The sequence below is a fragment of the Limulus polyphemus genome, unplaced genomic scaffold (genome assembly GCF_000517525.1).
Source record: "Limulus polyphemus unplaced genomic scaffold, Limulus_polyphemus-2.1.2 Scaffold3070, whole genome shotgun sequence".
Lineage (NCBI taxonomy): Eukaryota > Metazoa > Arthropoda > Merostomata > Xiphosura > Limulidae > Limulus > Limulus polyphemus.
The window spans coordinates 112970-128045 of NW_013668680.1; the positions used below are offsets into that span (position 1 = coordinate 112970).

Here is a 15076-nt window from a genome sequence, read left to right on the forward strand (position 1 = left end):
TGTGCTCCAATGAAGTTATATCAAGTTGGCGCAACAATGGAAAGAGTAGCTGTTGACATTGCTGGTCCTTTGCCCCAAACCGATGCTGGAAATGCAGCTTTGGCTATTAGTGATTTCTTCTTCAGATTTGGTATGCCATATGAACTGCATTCTGTAACTTTGAATCAGCTGTGTTCCATAAATGCTGCAAGTTGTTTGGCATACGTAAAACCAGGACAATGCCACTCCACCCACAGTCTGATGGGATGGTAGAAAAGTACAATTGGACAGGAATTGGTAAAGTTTTGTAATAAACGCCAAGATGACTGGGATGTCTTACTCCCTCCACTGTTGATGGCCTATAGGACAGCAAAGCATGAACCACTGGATACACTCCAGCAATATTGATGTTTGGTCGAAAACTTTGGTTGCCAGTGGACCTGACGAAACCTCACGAACAGTTGCCTGAAAATGTGCCAGAGTTCGTGAAAGTGTTATCTGAAAGAATGGATGATATTCACCATTAAGTGTGGTCAAACTTAAAAACATCTGCTGATTCCATGAAGCTATGTTATGATAAGAAATTTACTGAAGTCAGCTTTGTACCAGGAGACAAGATGTGGTTGTATAATCCTAGGAAGACCAAAGGGAAGTCTCCTAAGTTGTCTTCTCCATGGGAAGGCCCATATGACATAGTGGATAATAAAAATATTACTGGTTATTTAGATGAGGGTAAGGATGTGGATTTGGTGTATCTGGATTTTCAGAAGCATTTGACAAGTTGTCACATAAAAGACTTGTTAAAAAATTATATATACAAATGTGGGAGATGGGTTGTCTAATTGGATAGAAAAGTAAGCAAAAGGTTCTTATAATTCATGTAACTCAGGGTCAGTGGTTAAAAATTTGCTCTTTAGATTTACATCAATGACATAGATGAAAGAATGGTCAATAAAACACTTAAGATTTGCTGATGATATTAAGGTCTCGGGTGTTGCTGGTTGTGACAAGGATGTTGCTGCTTCACAAAAGTATTTAGTTCATTTGATGAGTTGGGTGAATAAACGGCAGATAGCTTTTAATGATAATAAATGCAAAGTAATTCATGTGGGGTATCATAATTTTAAATAAAATTTGATGGGAATAACATTAACAGTGTTATGGAAGAAAGGGGACTTGGTGTTCTGGTTGATTAGTCTTTCAAGCCATCCAAGCAGTTTGCTATTGCTAGTGATAGGGCAAATAAGATTTTACATTATATTTACAGAAATATAGAATACATATCTAAAGAGTTTATAATGTCACTGTATAGGTCATTGGTTAGGTCACATTTGGAGTACTGTGTTCAGCCATTGGCTCCTCACCTCAGGATGAATACTGAACGAAAGAGTTATGAGAGAGGCTACTAGGATGATTACATTTGTCACGTCTCTGTTCATTTGTTAAATTCCAGTATAATTTCTTTCGGATGAAACTTTAGGGACACAAGTCCTCTCTTAAATAAAACTAGTTTATTCTTTCTCAATACAACTTTGCAATACACTTAATTTCCACACACGCTATAATTCACAATGATTCATGCACTTTACTTATGGTCACTACTGTGCTTGACTCAATTGTCCGTCCCTATCTCTGCCTGTCTGCAATTCAATTAATTATCTCACTTTATTTGCCTGCTTATATACAGGAATAGAGGGCATCTAGCAAATACTGGATTATTCGTGATGTTCCCCGATCCTTCTTGGTACTCATTACATGTTACCAGCATCATGTGACTTCTGCTGTCGTAACACATTGTAGAACAACAGGTAAAGTTCTCTGAAATTCTTTTCTGAAAAAGTAAGAGTTGGAGGTGATCTGATTGAGGTATCATCTTTGTTAATACTTAATGGTGAGAAAGGAAGGACTAGAGGACACAACTATTACTTTTGGCAAAGTGGAAATAATCTTCAGCTAAGACAGTTTTATTTTTTTATTTGGGTGGCTGGCTATTAAAATATGTTGCCTTCAGATATTATGGATGGCATAAATTTAAGGAAGTATAAGAGAAGGTTAATAAATATTTGAATGATAAGGAATAATTTTTATGGGTTTCTCTTTTCATTTTAATTTAGTTTAGTGGATGGGACAGTCTTCCCTCCTTACCTTGGTAGGTATTTAAGTTTCCAATCTTTTCTAACTTAAAAAAGACAAATCGGGATGCTTGGAGACATTATGTATCTCTTCATGATGGGTTGTATATTGATGAAATGGATTGAATCTAAAAGTTGTGAGTTTTGTGAGATTCAAATGGGATGAATATATAGGATGTAACTGATTTTGCCTTTCCAAGAAATTGGGTTCAAAAATGACGTTTTGTTTTGTCACCACAGGAGCACAGGGGGAAACAAAAGCATAGAAAGCTATTTAGGTTCAATATTGTCATGGGTGAGTTAATGTCATAAAAAGTTCATGATCTGTGAATGGCATACCAGATTCGAAGGAAGTAAAACAAAGTTAAATTAAAAAGAAAAAAAGTAAATCAATGACAAGGAGTGAGAGAAAAAAAAAAGATTTAAATTAAACCGATATGTCCTTGGTTGTCCTTGAATTTTATGTTATCACCAATTTTGGACATAGGCAGTGTAAATGTTTATGATACTACTTTTATGGAGGTGCCAACCAGCAATGTGTTTGTTTCAATAAAAATAAAAAGGGAAACAATTTCTTCATTAATTTGCAGCCAGAAAAACTTACCATTTGAATATTTTGATGGAGTTCAGGGAAAATGTCTCCTAAACTTTCCACAACACATGGTGCAAGAAAAGCAACTGTGCCTTTAGGAGCCTTAAGTCGTACCTTAGCAGCTGTCAATGCTCTCCGTATAACTCTACGCAAACTGTTACTGCAAAATAATAATAATTTTATGACAAAATAATTACACAGAAATAGAAACAGCAAAATTAAACTTGACTCCAATATGCTTGACTCCAAGACACCATCAGTACAACTGTGTGTACTTTTCACTTCATACTGCTAATAACATTATGGATAGTACCAAAAGTACTTCTGGCCACTAAATTTATATTTAAAATGCATGCATAACTGATTCATCATGTTACTGAACCAGAAACTAAAACACAGGTACAATACCATTATATCATCTCATTTTCAGAACTTAAAACTTTAAAAAATTATACAAATATACACAGACTCCATCAAAATTTATACAGCTTACTTTTAAAATGTACCTTATTTTCCACTAAACATTTAGAAAAATCCTGTCAGCTTACAGCATACAATATAAACAGACAAACAAATATGGTATGTAACAGAGTTAGCCCAATGAACTCTAGCTATAAAATTACTATGCCTGAAAAACTAAAACCCTGAACTGAACTAAATAAAACAAGCCATTACTGTTCAACCCAGGCTTCTAGTATAAAAAAAAATTATTGAAATTTCCCAAAATAATCTGCTAATAAGCCTGGCATGGCAGGTATTTAGGAAGGATCAATTAAATGGACAACTGAAAGAAAATCCAAATAATTTGGTTTCCCAGAGAACTTGAGGATAAAGAAAATCCTCCTTCACCCCACACGTGAAAAGAATGAGACACAATGAAACATGAGAAAAAAACAAACAAACAAATATATATATAGACACACACACACATGCATCTACATACATATATTGGTTGGACAGAGAAGCAAAGGAAGGCAGAGCTGAGGCCAAGGCTGCAGGTGTAATTTTGGCAGAAAGATATGACAAAATCACAAAGAATAACTGCTGCTTATTCATGGTGGGCTGGGATCTAAGTATCTGAAGCCCTGACTGGGTTCATCAAATACCCCACAATTTGATGTGGAAGGAAAAGAGAGTGCCTGGAGAAAACCTGCTTTCAGTAGCCCAACTAGTGCCCAAGATATTAACTGGAAGGAAATATATGTAATTACTATATAATGATCTTATACTTGGTTATGATAAATAATAAATGAGTGTTAATGTGGAACAAGAATTATGTAAAAAGGTATCTCATCTATAAAGCTGGCATGGCCACGAGGGAAGGGAATTGAAACATTTAGAGTGTTTCTGTTCTTAGCTTTTCAATAAAATGTTCTGGCTAGTTTGGTTATTTTTTCTCGGTCATTGGGTAGAGGTGCAATTTTGTTATGTATTAGGTGGGGGTATAGAAGGGGAGTCGTAAGGCCATACAAATTACTTGGTTTTGTAGTATTTGCAGCTTGTGGAATATATTATTACCCATATTGCATGCGATTGTGGTGCCATAGTCTATGATGGGTCTGATGTAAAGTTTGTAAATATGCAGTAATGTGTGTACATTGCATTCATGGATCCTGTACCTAATCTTGTATAGATAGTTAATTGTGGTTCGTAACTTAGGAAATATTTCATTGAAATGAAGGGCCCACTTTAATTTGTTATCAGAGATAATACACCAAAATTTCGTCTTTTCAGTGATTAGAATGGGTGTGTTTGCTAGTTTGAGAATTATGTTTCTTAATCGGGGGTATTTCTTCCATAATTTTTTTGGGAATAATTATTGCCTGGGTTTTAGTATAGATTAGTTCCATTCGTCATTTGTATCATTTTGTTTAAGATAATTTGTGCTTTTTGAGCTGCATGTGGTGGATTTAATGAAGTGCTCCAGGTGGCTATATCACCTGCATACTGAGATGTGTGAATGAGTAGGTCACATGGTTTTGATAAATCATTGACGTACATGATATAGAGTAGGAGACTGAGTGCAGAATCTTGTGGTATTCCTGCATTAAATGCATTATTTATTCTGACTTTGGCTGATTGGTTATGTAGAACACCAGATATAAATTTTAAAATACTGGTCAGAAGTTGGTATTTGAGGCCATTGTGTCATACAATGTCATAAGCTTTCCTACAATTTAAAAAAATTCCTACGGTTGTGTGGCTTCAGTCAAAGCCTTTGCATATTGTTTCTGTTAGTCTTACTAAATGATCTGTAGTTCGTCTGTTTTTTTTTTTTCTTGCATTTTGCATGAAGCTTACGAGGTTGTTATTTTCTAAGAACCACAGTAAGCAAGTCGCTACTATTTTTTCAAGGAGTTTACCCAGGCAGTTGAGTAGACTTATGGGTCTAAAGTCACTCTGATTGGTTGATTTGAGGCCCTTTTTTTGGAGGATTACAGTGGTAATGGCTGTTTTCCAATGTGTGGGGTAGTACCCTGATGTTAGAAATAAATTGTAAAGTGCTTTTAAGTGGGGTTTTAAAGCACTAATGGTATTTGTAATGAGGTTGGTGATCTGATCTACACTGGAGGGATGAGTTCTTGAGTTTCTTGGTATGTAGTTTTATCTCAGATTCTTTCATTGGTTTTATATTGTCTGTTGGAGATTTTTTCAAACTGTGTGGGGTATTTACTGGAAATGTTGGAAGAAACTTGGGGATCCGTGTTCATACTGGCAAACTGGGTTCATAATGGAGACCTGTGTTCATACCTGAGACCAGTGTTCATACTGGAGATCAGTGTTCATACTGGAGACCCGTGTTCATACTAGAGACCCGTGTTCATACTAGAGACCCGTGTTCAACTGGAGAATTGCGTTCATGATGGAGACCTGTATTCATACTAGAGAGCTTTGTTCATACTGAAGATTATATTATACTGAAGATTATATTATAGTGTTCACACTTGTTAACTGTTTTCCTACTGGAGACCTTTGTTTATACTTGAGAACAATGTTCATACTGGAGACCTATGTTCATCCTGTTTAAGAATGAATTGTTGAAAAACACTGTCTTAATGTGATGTTACTACAAAAGTCAATACTTTACCCTGCATCATATTCATCAGGAAGAACCCCATCAGAGATGGCCACAGTAAACATACGAGCATGGTCTGAAATAATTCTGTAGCTGGTGTCAATAAAATCTACATCAGATGATCCAACTAGTCCCTGATATGGTCTAACAGAGCTGACCTATAATATAAGCAGAAATTAGGTTTACACAAAAACAATTATCACAATAAAGGTACATACTCAATACTTCATATTCATTGCATACTTCATAACACATAACTCACTACAATAAAAATGGAGTTTTTGACCACAGATTTACATCAGTAGTGTCAGAAAAAGATGCTATTGTATCCAGAAAAAAGATTATTATAAAGAGCCAAGTTAACAAATTTAACTGCACTGAAAATACAAAACTCTATGTGGCTTACGATTCTTTTTAAATATTTTGAACCTCAACATTCACTTTACTATATTGTTGTAGGTTATGTTTTTTTGTTGTTGTTGTTGACATAATCATTTTTATTATTGTTTTATCAGAGGAAACCTTCAAGTCACACAATGAGGGAGTAGCTTAATGATTACAACCTTCTTGAAAGTTTAAGAAAGTTAAGAAAACACAAGTTAGGCCAAAGTACATAAAAACTGAGTTGATAGGAAATACACAAAATTGTATTAAAGTCTACTTAGAACTCTCAGCAAACATAAGTAAAGCTAACTTGTGCAAACTGTAATAGAGGAAAAAAAAATATTTTCTTTATCATTAAGTTGACTGGTCTTAGAATTATTTTTACCAAATAATGCAAAAGAACTCACCTATCAATAGAAACCATAACAATACATTTACCTTCCGAAGTAGAAATGAAACAAAAATCAAAAGAACTCACCTATCAATAGAAACCATAACAATATATTTACCTTCAGAAGTAGAAATAAAACAAAAATCAATAACTCATCTATCAATAGAAACCATAACAATACATTTACCTTGAGAAGTAGAAATGAACTCAACTATCAACAGAAACCACAACAAAATATTTACCTTCAGAAGTAGAAATGAAACAAAAATCAAAAGAGAAAGAAATTTAATCTACAACCAAAAATGCATTAACTGGTGACAAAGAGCATAAAATAATTTCAGAATTAACCAGATAACAGATGAATATTTTAGATGATCTAGTTAAATACTTATAACAGAACTAGAAGTAACAGACCTTATCCCAAATGATGTAGTTAAATACTTAGAACTAGAAGTAACAGACCTCATCCCAAATGATGTAGTTAAGTACTTATAACAGAACTAGAAGTAACAGACCTTATCCCAAATGATGTAGTTAAATACTTAGAACTAGAAGTAACAGACCTCATCCCAAATGATGTAGTTAAATACTTATAACAGAACTAGAAGTAACAGACCTTATCCCAAATGATGTAGTTAAATACTTATGACAGATCTTATCCAAGATGATGCAGTTATATACACTTATAACAGAAATTATTATTTTCCTATACTGAAAATATATTTCCATTAGGTACTTACTTCTTCTCACATGTATAGTTATTCCCTTTTAGTGCTACCCTCTATATGCAAACGTGGTTCAACTACATTTTGCAAGTGAATTATCATGCGACAACCTTCCATCAATAAGAGTGCAACACACCCCCTTGATGCATGTGACTCCCTCTATTCAATTCTACCGAACTGTCATTGAAATTAGGCAAAAATCACCAGTTTTCAATGGGGAGGAAAGGTAAGTACCTATCAGAAATATATTTTCAGTATAGGAAAATAATAACTTCTGATACGGTACATTACCTCTTCTCACAGGTATAGTTAGAGTCCCACATTAAATAGGTGGAGGGACCAGTAAGAGGGATAGAGAATAAGTATCCTTCAAAAGCTTCTGAAGAACATTCATGAAGTGTGATCTCCGTTGGGAGAGGAACACAGGTGGGAGACTGTACAACTTCTGTACCAAGGATACCCTGCACCCAGTGAGGAAATAGGTGTCACATACATGACAGAAAGTGGAAGGAGCACAACCAAAAAGGGAGAGACAACCAGTTGGGTCGGTACTCAATTCACAGTATATCGGAAGCTCAATCCCATAGAAGAGAGATTGTAGAAAAACCATCTACAGACAGGAATGTGAGGAAAGTGAAAATGAAAGTGCTTTAAGGTGTAGAGTGATTAGGACATGACGGACTGTACATGGCTGGTTAACTCCAGTTCAAAATCAAGTGGTATCAGGAATAAAACCTCCAACCCATGGTAAGAGAAGAGTCTACATCATTTTCACCTCAAGTTAAGTAGAATGGAAAGATATACTCTGCAAACTGATCTACAAAACAAGCACATGTGCACAAATCCATAACCAACCACACATCCAGGAACCCAATATCGAAATGAAGGTAGGAATAGATGTGCCCATGTGGTAGGTCATATCAAACTCAATCAGACTGGCACCCCACTGCATAAGTTCAGCCTCAAGCAAGTTGAAGAACTGTTGCCCTGATCAACATCATCCTCCGTGTATGGAATGCACAGAAGCCAGACACAACACCACTCTCGGGTCCCATTGCACAGAAGTGGATCACCTCTAGAAATATACAGCAACCTCATCCTCTGGATAGAAATGTACAAAAGCTGGATGCAACAGCAACCTCTGAAACCCACCACAAAGGGAACAGGAATGGGTGCCCCCATAGTGATTGAAATAGGCCATAATGGTGGAATTGTAAGAATGGAGCATGATATGTTGGTACTGTACCAGTAGAAAAAAAAAAATGAACCAAAGTACATCATACCACCATAATTTCCAAGATGTTGAAATGGTAAGACATTACAATTTGTAACCATTGCTCAGAATCCTCTAGTAAATGGACAACACTCCCCAACAACGAAGAGAAGCATCTGTGATTCAATGCAATTCCGGACAAGGTGGAAGAAGCAGTACTCTCTTTGTTGTGCTGTTCTTGTTCAACCACTAATGCAGATAGCTGGTAAGGGTAATTAGGGAGTCCAAGGGATCCCGAGCAAGATTCCATGGGTCATGTAGAGACCTCTGAAGAAAAAGCATATGTACCCAACCCAAAAGAATAAGGGCTTCTATAGAAGCCCAGAACCTTTTATGCAGAAACTGAGAAAAGAGTAAATGCATGAAGAACTGTGAACACTATAGAATGGAGAAGGATGGGCTCGAATGAGGGGTTGTGGAAAATACACCCAAGTAGATAAGATTGTGGGTAGGCAAAAAGAAACATCACCAACCTTAAAATCCAACCAAAACAAGATGCTACTATTAGCAGCAGATGTGTGTTGAGAAGACTCCAGTTCAGAATGAACTAACAGGAGCCAATCATCCATTTAGTAGTGTAAACACAATCCTAGAGCATGCAGAAGTCAAGCAAAAGCCATGACCACCCAATAAAATACATATGATGCTGAAACAAACCCAAAAGACCAGGCACGAAACTGTGACACAACCCTGTTGTAGACAAACCGAATATAGCACCTAGACTCATTAGAAATATGAATATGGAGATAGGCATTCAAGAGGTTTACCTTGGTCATCCATAGTCCTGGAGAAACCCCCCTTGAGTGTGATAAAGGACTCCAAGAAAAAGTGGTTGAGGCAGGACAGATGGTTCATAGGACAAAAAACAGGACCATCTACAATACTTTTCAAAACCCACACAAATGCATGGAAGGAAATGGGGAAAGGGATGAATATCAAGGGTCAGAAGGAGAAGTAAGTAACATTTTTTATCATAATTGATAAAGCTCTACTGACCAGTAGAAACAAGTAGAAAGTTTTGGACATGGCAGTAACAGATTTTGGAATGTAATATGTAGAAAACAGGTAATGAAGGTATCATGAAAGAGTGGCAACAAGTTGAATGGATAAAAGCTGGAGCAAGTGATTCAGTTTAGATGTTTTCAAAGTATTCCCTAAAGAAGTTGAAACATGTACAATGTAATATCAGTACAAGGACTGCAGTGGTCAAAATGATGTATAGTAAAAGGAAGAAACTGCTCTATAGACAGAAGAATAGAGTTAATTAAAAGATCAGTAAAGATTTTGATTTGTAGTGTGGTGGTGTATCAAGCACAAACAGGGTATTAAACGATTAGAGAGCTTTGAGATTTTGGTTTGATGATTAATGGTTAAAATCAACTCAATTGAATAGATAGGAGGTTCTCAAGATTGTGAAAACAGAACCTATCATTAGTATTTGATGAAACCTTCAACTTGTTTTAATATAAGCTTTTATCTGACTAACTGTCCTCCTTGTCACACAAGTCATCAATATTTGGTCAACCCTGCAAGTAGTACACTAGGTTTTATACAAGTCTTTATCTGACTAGCTGTACCTTCTTTTACAGATCCATATTTAATGAAAACTGAAAGTTATATACTTGTTTTAATATAAGCTTTTATCTGACCAACTGTCCTCCTTGTCACACAAGTCATCAATATTTGTTCAATATTTGTAGACTAGGTTTTTCACAACTCTTTATTTAGCTGTTTGTCCTTTCTTACACAATAGTCATTACTATTTGATGAAAGTTCCATGTAGAACACTGGGTTTGACACAAGTCTTTGTTTGACGAGTTGTCTCCTCTCACACACCACCTGTTACCAACATGAAAGGAAATGTGTATCAAGAAGATCTAGGTATTAAATTATAAGCAACATAAGACAACTGAGTATTTTTGATTAATATTTGTTAAGCTATTGGATTTTAAGGTTTGCTTTGTATAAAGCATGGCTTTTACTTAATTTCAGATTAATATCATCAATAGTTGTTTGTAAATATGCAGATGTACCACTATGCCTGTAACTAGGCTGTAATACAACACTTAAGATGATTCTTTTCCACAAGAATATCAAAACTAAATTTTCAATAAACTTTCCTGAAAATTTGGTGAGAGATATTACAGATCTAGTTCCTAGAAAGGCACAGTACTTCAAAAGTTAAATTTTTAAAATTTGGCTTCTTTGAAGTCCTTTTTTTCCTAATTTCTGACCCATTCTTATTTTTATCCGTATGACACATAATTTATGTGTTGTTTAATGAATGTTAATTGAGAATAATCATTTTCATAGTTAAATTTTTGCAGGATTCCAGGAAATATATGTTACATAATATAAGTAAATTGCATTTTTTTCTTCATATTACACACTAGAGTGCATATAAACTCTCCCCCACTACCCAATACCACATACACACACATTCTTCATATTTATGATTCATATTGAATAATAATTTACTATATCAAAAAATTATTAAGAAATAGACAGATATGTTGAGCTTTTCACAACACATCAGTTCTGTAACTGGAGCTTTTGTAATTATCAGGACACTTTGGAATACAACCAATCAGTTCAGTTACTGGAACTGATATGAATGTAAAGAAATAAAAGCATATGCCATTGATCTACCAGACTTTACTGAAGGGCACATAAGAAGATATTTCCAAAGGAAAAAGGGACATGAGAAAGGCAAGAGTCCCTAGAAGAGACAGAACCTCACACACAGGAAGGGAAGAAGACATAAGAAGCTCCATATGTTGCAAATGTAAACAATAAGGTTGAGTCCACCCAGAAATTGAACTGATATAGGCTCTCAATCAATTATATATCAAATGGGAGATCAATAATGACTTAGGAGGCTGACCAACCAATCCAAATTAGCAGATTCTTGAAGGAGAAGGGAGGTCACAGCAGATGATTCATCCTAGGATGGCTAGGAGATTCCAAATATTCATACAGTGATGTAAATCCAGACCTCATGAGTACATTCTCTATATTTATTCTCAGAACTTTGGTTTAAACACAAACAGTAGCCCCCAAAGACAAAGGAAGCTCCTGAGAGAAAACCTAAGGTTTTCTACAAAATGAGTCCATAGGTGGACAAAGTTTAAGAGCCAAGCACTACAGAACCAAAGACAGTGGAGTGGTTCCAGAAACAATTAATCACCAAGCCCCATGATAGCTAGCCTCTTGGGAGAAGGGACACTAGGAAGTGGTCACAAAAAAATGTAGCTCTAAAGAATTCTACATGAAGGAAGTGTGTCAAATGAAATTCCCTGAGACAAAACTTAAAAAGCTTAACACCAACACATACAGTATCCTAATAAAGCAACTCCCAGAAGCAAAAAAAGTAAGTTGGTCAACAGTTGAAGAAGAAAACAGGACAGTAAGAAAAACTTGTTGGTATAACCTTTACCAGTAGAGCTGTCAGATTAAGATGTAGAGACTCAGAAAGGAAGAGGAAATAGGACAGTCAAGACAAGAAACAAACATCAGCAGGTTTAGAATAAAAGTCAAAGTATGAAAAGAAGAAAATTCTCAAGCTTGGAGAAGAGATTCAAAGAAGAGAAGTAGAAGAAATGAGGAAGAGTTCCAACCACAAGCCACAGAGGAGAAGTCTTAGGTTCAGAGATGATGTGGCAACTGAGAATCAACATGAAGCAGGGACAGAAAGAAATTTATGACTATTTCTCGAGAAATAATGAACATTGGTTTTGACTTTTCAGTCAATATACAAAAGAACATCGGATAAAACTTTAAAAATACAAGCTACTTAAGAACAAACTTACCTCATGAAGTTTTTGAAATAAAGGTTGAAACAGATCAGTATCATAATTTGACATGGACCCTTGAAGTACTGCAACTAATCTTTCTAAACCCATGCCTGTGTCCACATGCAAATTTTGCAAGGTCTCTAGACTTCCATCTGCTTGTCTAGAACAAATGACAGGAAACCTCTTTCAATGATAATTTTGGAAAATTGTTTGTCATGATAGACAATTTTTATTTATGAATCTTCTGCTTTAGCTACTTATCTGGGTTGTGACCCATTAAGATGTGAATGAACAATTTGAATGGATTAAAGAGCACCACCCAGTTTTTGCTAACTTATTTGATAGGTTACCCGAGCATGTTATCAGTTTGATTTTATTAGGTGTAATTTTTAGGTAAATCACATAGATGAGTGATGTAATGTACTTTTAGTTGTTTGTTTCTTTTCTTCCCCTTTAAGACTTCTATCAACTATTTGAATAGATTCAAGAAGGGTTTCTAGGATTTGCCGACTTATTTGCTAGGTCAACTCTGTGTGTTATCAGTTATGTAGAAGTAAAAGGCTTCTTTTTATCTTTCTTTTCATTATGTATGGTTTGTTTCCATTATTTAAATGTTACTGTACAATTTTCTTCCTTAACATGATAGGTTACTGAATAGAGAACAGTGTTGCAGTCTTGTTTGTCTATTACGTACCAGCATTCTCAAGTTTGTGGTTTTTTTATGTTTCTTCGAAAATACTGGAGTCCACATTCACAAGAGATGTTGTAATGGTGATTTTGCTCTTCAGTGGACGTTTAGGTGGTTTGATGTGTACTAAATATTTTCATACTTGTTGTGGTTTCCAATACTGTTGTATCTTTATGCTGATTACATATCATTTGTATGTTTTCAAGCAGACATTTGAAATAGGGAATATAGTGGAATATCTGTAATTTTCTTCCTACATATTCTTGTGTTTGCCTTCTTTATCAAGTGTTCAAGGTATTTACTGTCAAGTACGGTTGTTGTGATGCATTTTTCTTCATTCTTCTTAGCATTCTACATAATACAAATCTTTCCATTCTGGAGATTAGGCCATCAAGGTATTTATCAGTATCTGTGGGTTGCCTGTAATATATGGTGGTGTACAAGTAACATATCTTGTAACAATCACATGAGAGTTTCATGGAATAGCTTTTGTTCAGGTGTTTTTTAAGGTCTTGAATTTTGTCTGTAGTGTGTGACCATATTACAAATGTATTGTGAACATATCTGAATCAAATCACAGGTCTAAGAGTGGTTATTTTGATAATGTTAACGTCAAAATTTTCCACTGAAGTTATACAATACTTGCTTTCTTCTTGTTTGTGGTGTTTATCTTAACATTGGAAGTAATTTGTGGTGACACAAAAGATATATAGCTGAATGGTGACATTAGGAATCTCTGCAGTAACTGAATGGAAAGGGTAGCCTTGTTTGTGAATTTTAGGTAGATCATAGATGAGTGGTGCATATTTTTCATGTTTTTTGAGAATTTGGTAATTTTCATCTGTAGTATTAGCAAATGGACTAGAACTGACCTTAATACAGTGATCATCTTTGACTAAAGTTCAGAGCTGGATATACTATTCTCTATCAGTGGTTACAGTAGTATTATCTTTCTTTATAATAGTTGGAGATGGCTTGAATGGGTAATGAAGAAAAGTTTAATATAAGTTTAACATAACAGCAAATGTACAATGTTTCAACAAGGTTTTGTCATCATCAGGTCATCTTTTGTCATCTTTCTTTGCTGTTGGAATTGTTAAGGTGTTGTCCATGAGGACAGTTTGATCTATTTAGGTAGTATAATAATAGTCTTCTGTGGTTTTAGCTACATCTAGGATGAATAATATTTTGCTATGTGTTAAATCAAAATTTAGCTCTTTTTAAATTTGTTACTGTGTTGAGCATTAATGTACTAATAAGAGGCTTCCTGTTTTGAGAGCAGATACAGTTTCTTCACATTAACTTCCTAAGAAGATGAATGTTTGATGGTGTAAAGTTTGAATAGCTGTGCATATCTTATACAAAGTTAATAATGTCATTGTGTTACCTACCTTAAAATAAAGACAGTTAATTTTGTTATGTGTCTTGCTTATAAAAAAGTACTTTAAAACCATCATTTCTCAGTTTGTAGAAAATTTTTTAATAAATACGAGAAATAAGCAATTATTATAGAATTAGTCCCTAACCATCAAAACTCACTGGGCTGACGAAAAACACTTTCTAAAAGAAACTATTAATATCAGTATAATAACAAACTCCAGATAAGATGGGTATTTTAATACTACTTCTTTCTATTCCTTCTGATATGCCTACATTAATACATGTGCATGACAAGATGGAATTGTTATGCTACTTTCTTCTATTCCTGGTGATACCAGTACAATTATGAGTTCCTGATAAGACAGAGATTAAAATTACATTTTTCTATTCTTGGTGATATCACTATATTTATTAGTGTTTCAAGGGTCAGGTACTGTACTGTTACTTTAATCTATTCCTGGTGATATCACTATATTTATCAGTGTTTCAAGGGTCAAGTACTGTACTCTTACTTTCATCTATTCTTGGTGATATCACTATATTTATCAGTGTTTCAAGGGTCAAGTACTGTACTCTTACTTTCATCTATTCTTGGTGATATCACTATATTTATCAGTGTTTCAAGGGTCAAGTACTGTACTGTTACTTTCATCTATTCTTGG

At 34.9% G+C, this 15076-nt stretch overlaps 1 protein-coding gene across 1 annotated transcript in view; it reads right to left on the reverse strand.

The window, feature by feature from the left end:
• Nucleotides 1-15076, reverse strand: part of LOC106468595 (alanine--tRNA ligase, cytoplasmic-like) — a gene marked incomplete at its 5' end in the record, with an annotated part of 94166 nt that overhangs the window by 65861 nt on the left and 13229 nt on the right. Inside the window, 3 exons of the mRNA XM_013929027.2 lie at nt 2716-2863; nt 5792-5937; nt 12362-12506. Coding sequence (XP_013784481.2) covers nt 2716-2863; nt 5792-5937; nt 12362-12506 — 439 coding nt within the window. The remainder of the gene's footprint in view (nt 1-2715; nt 2864-5791; nt 5938-12361; nt 12507-15076) is intronic.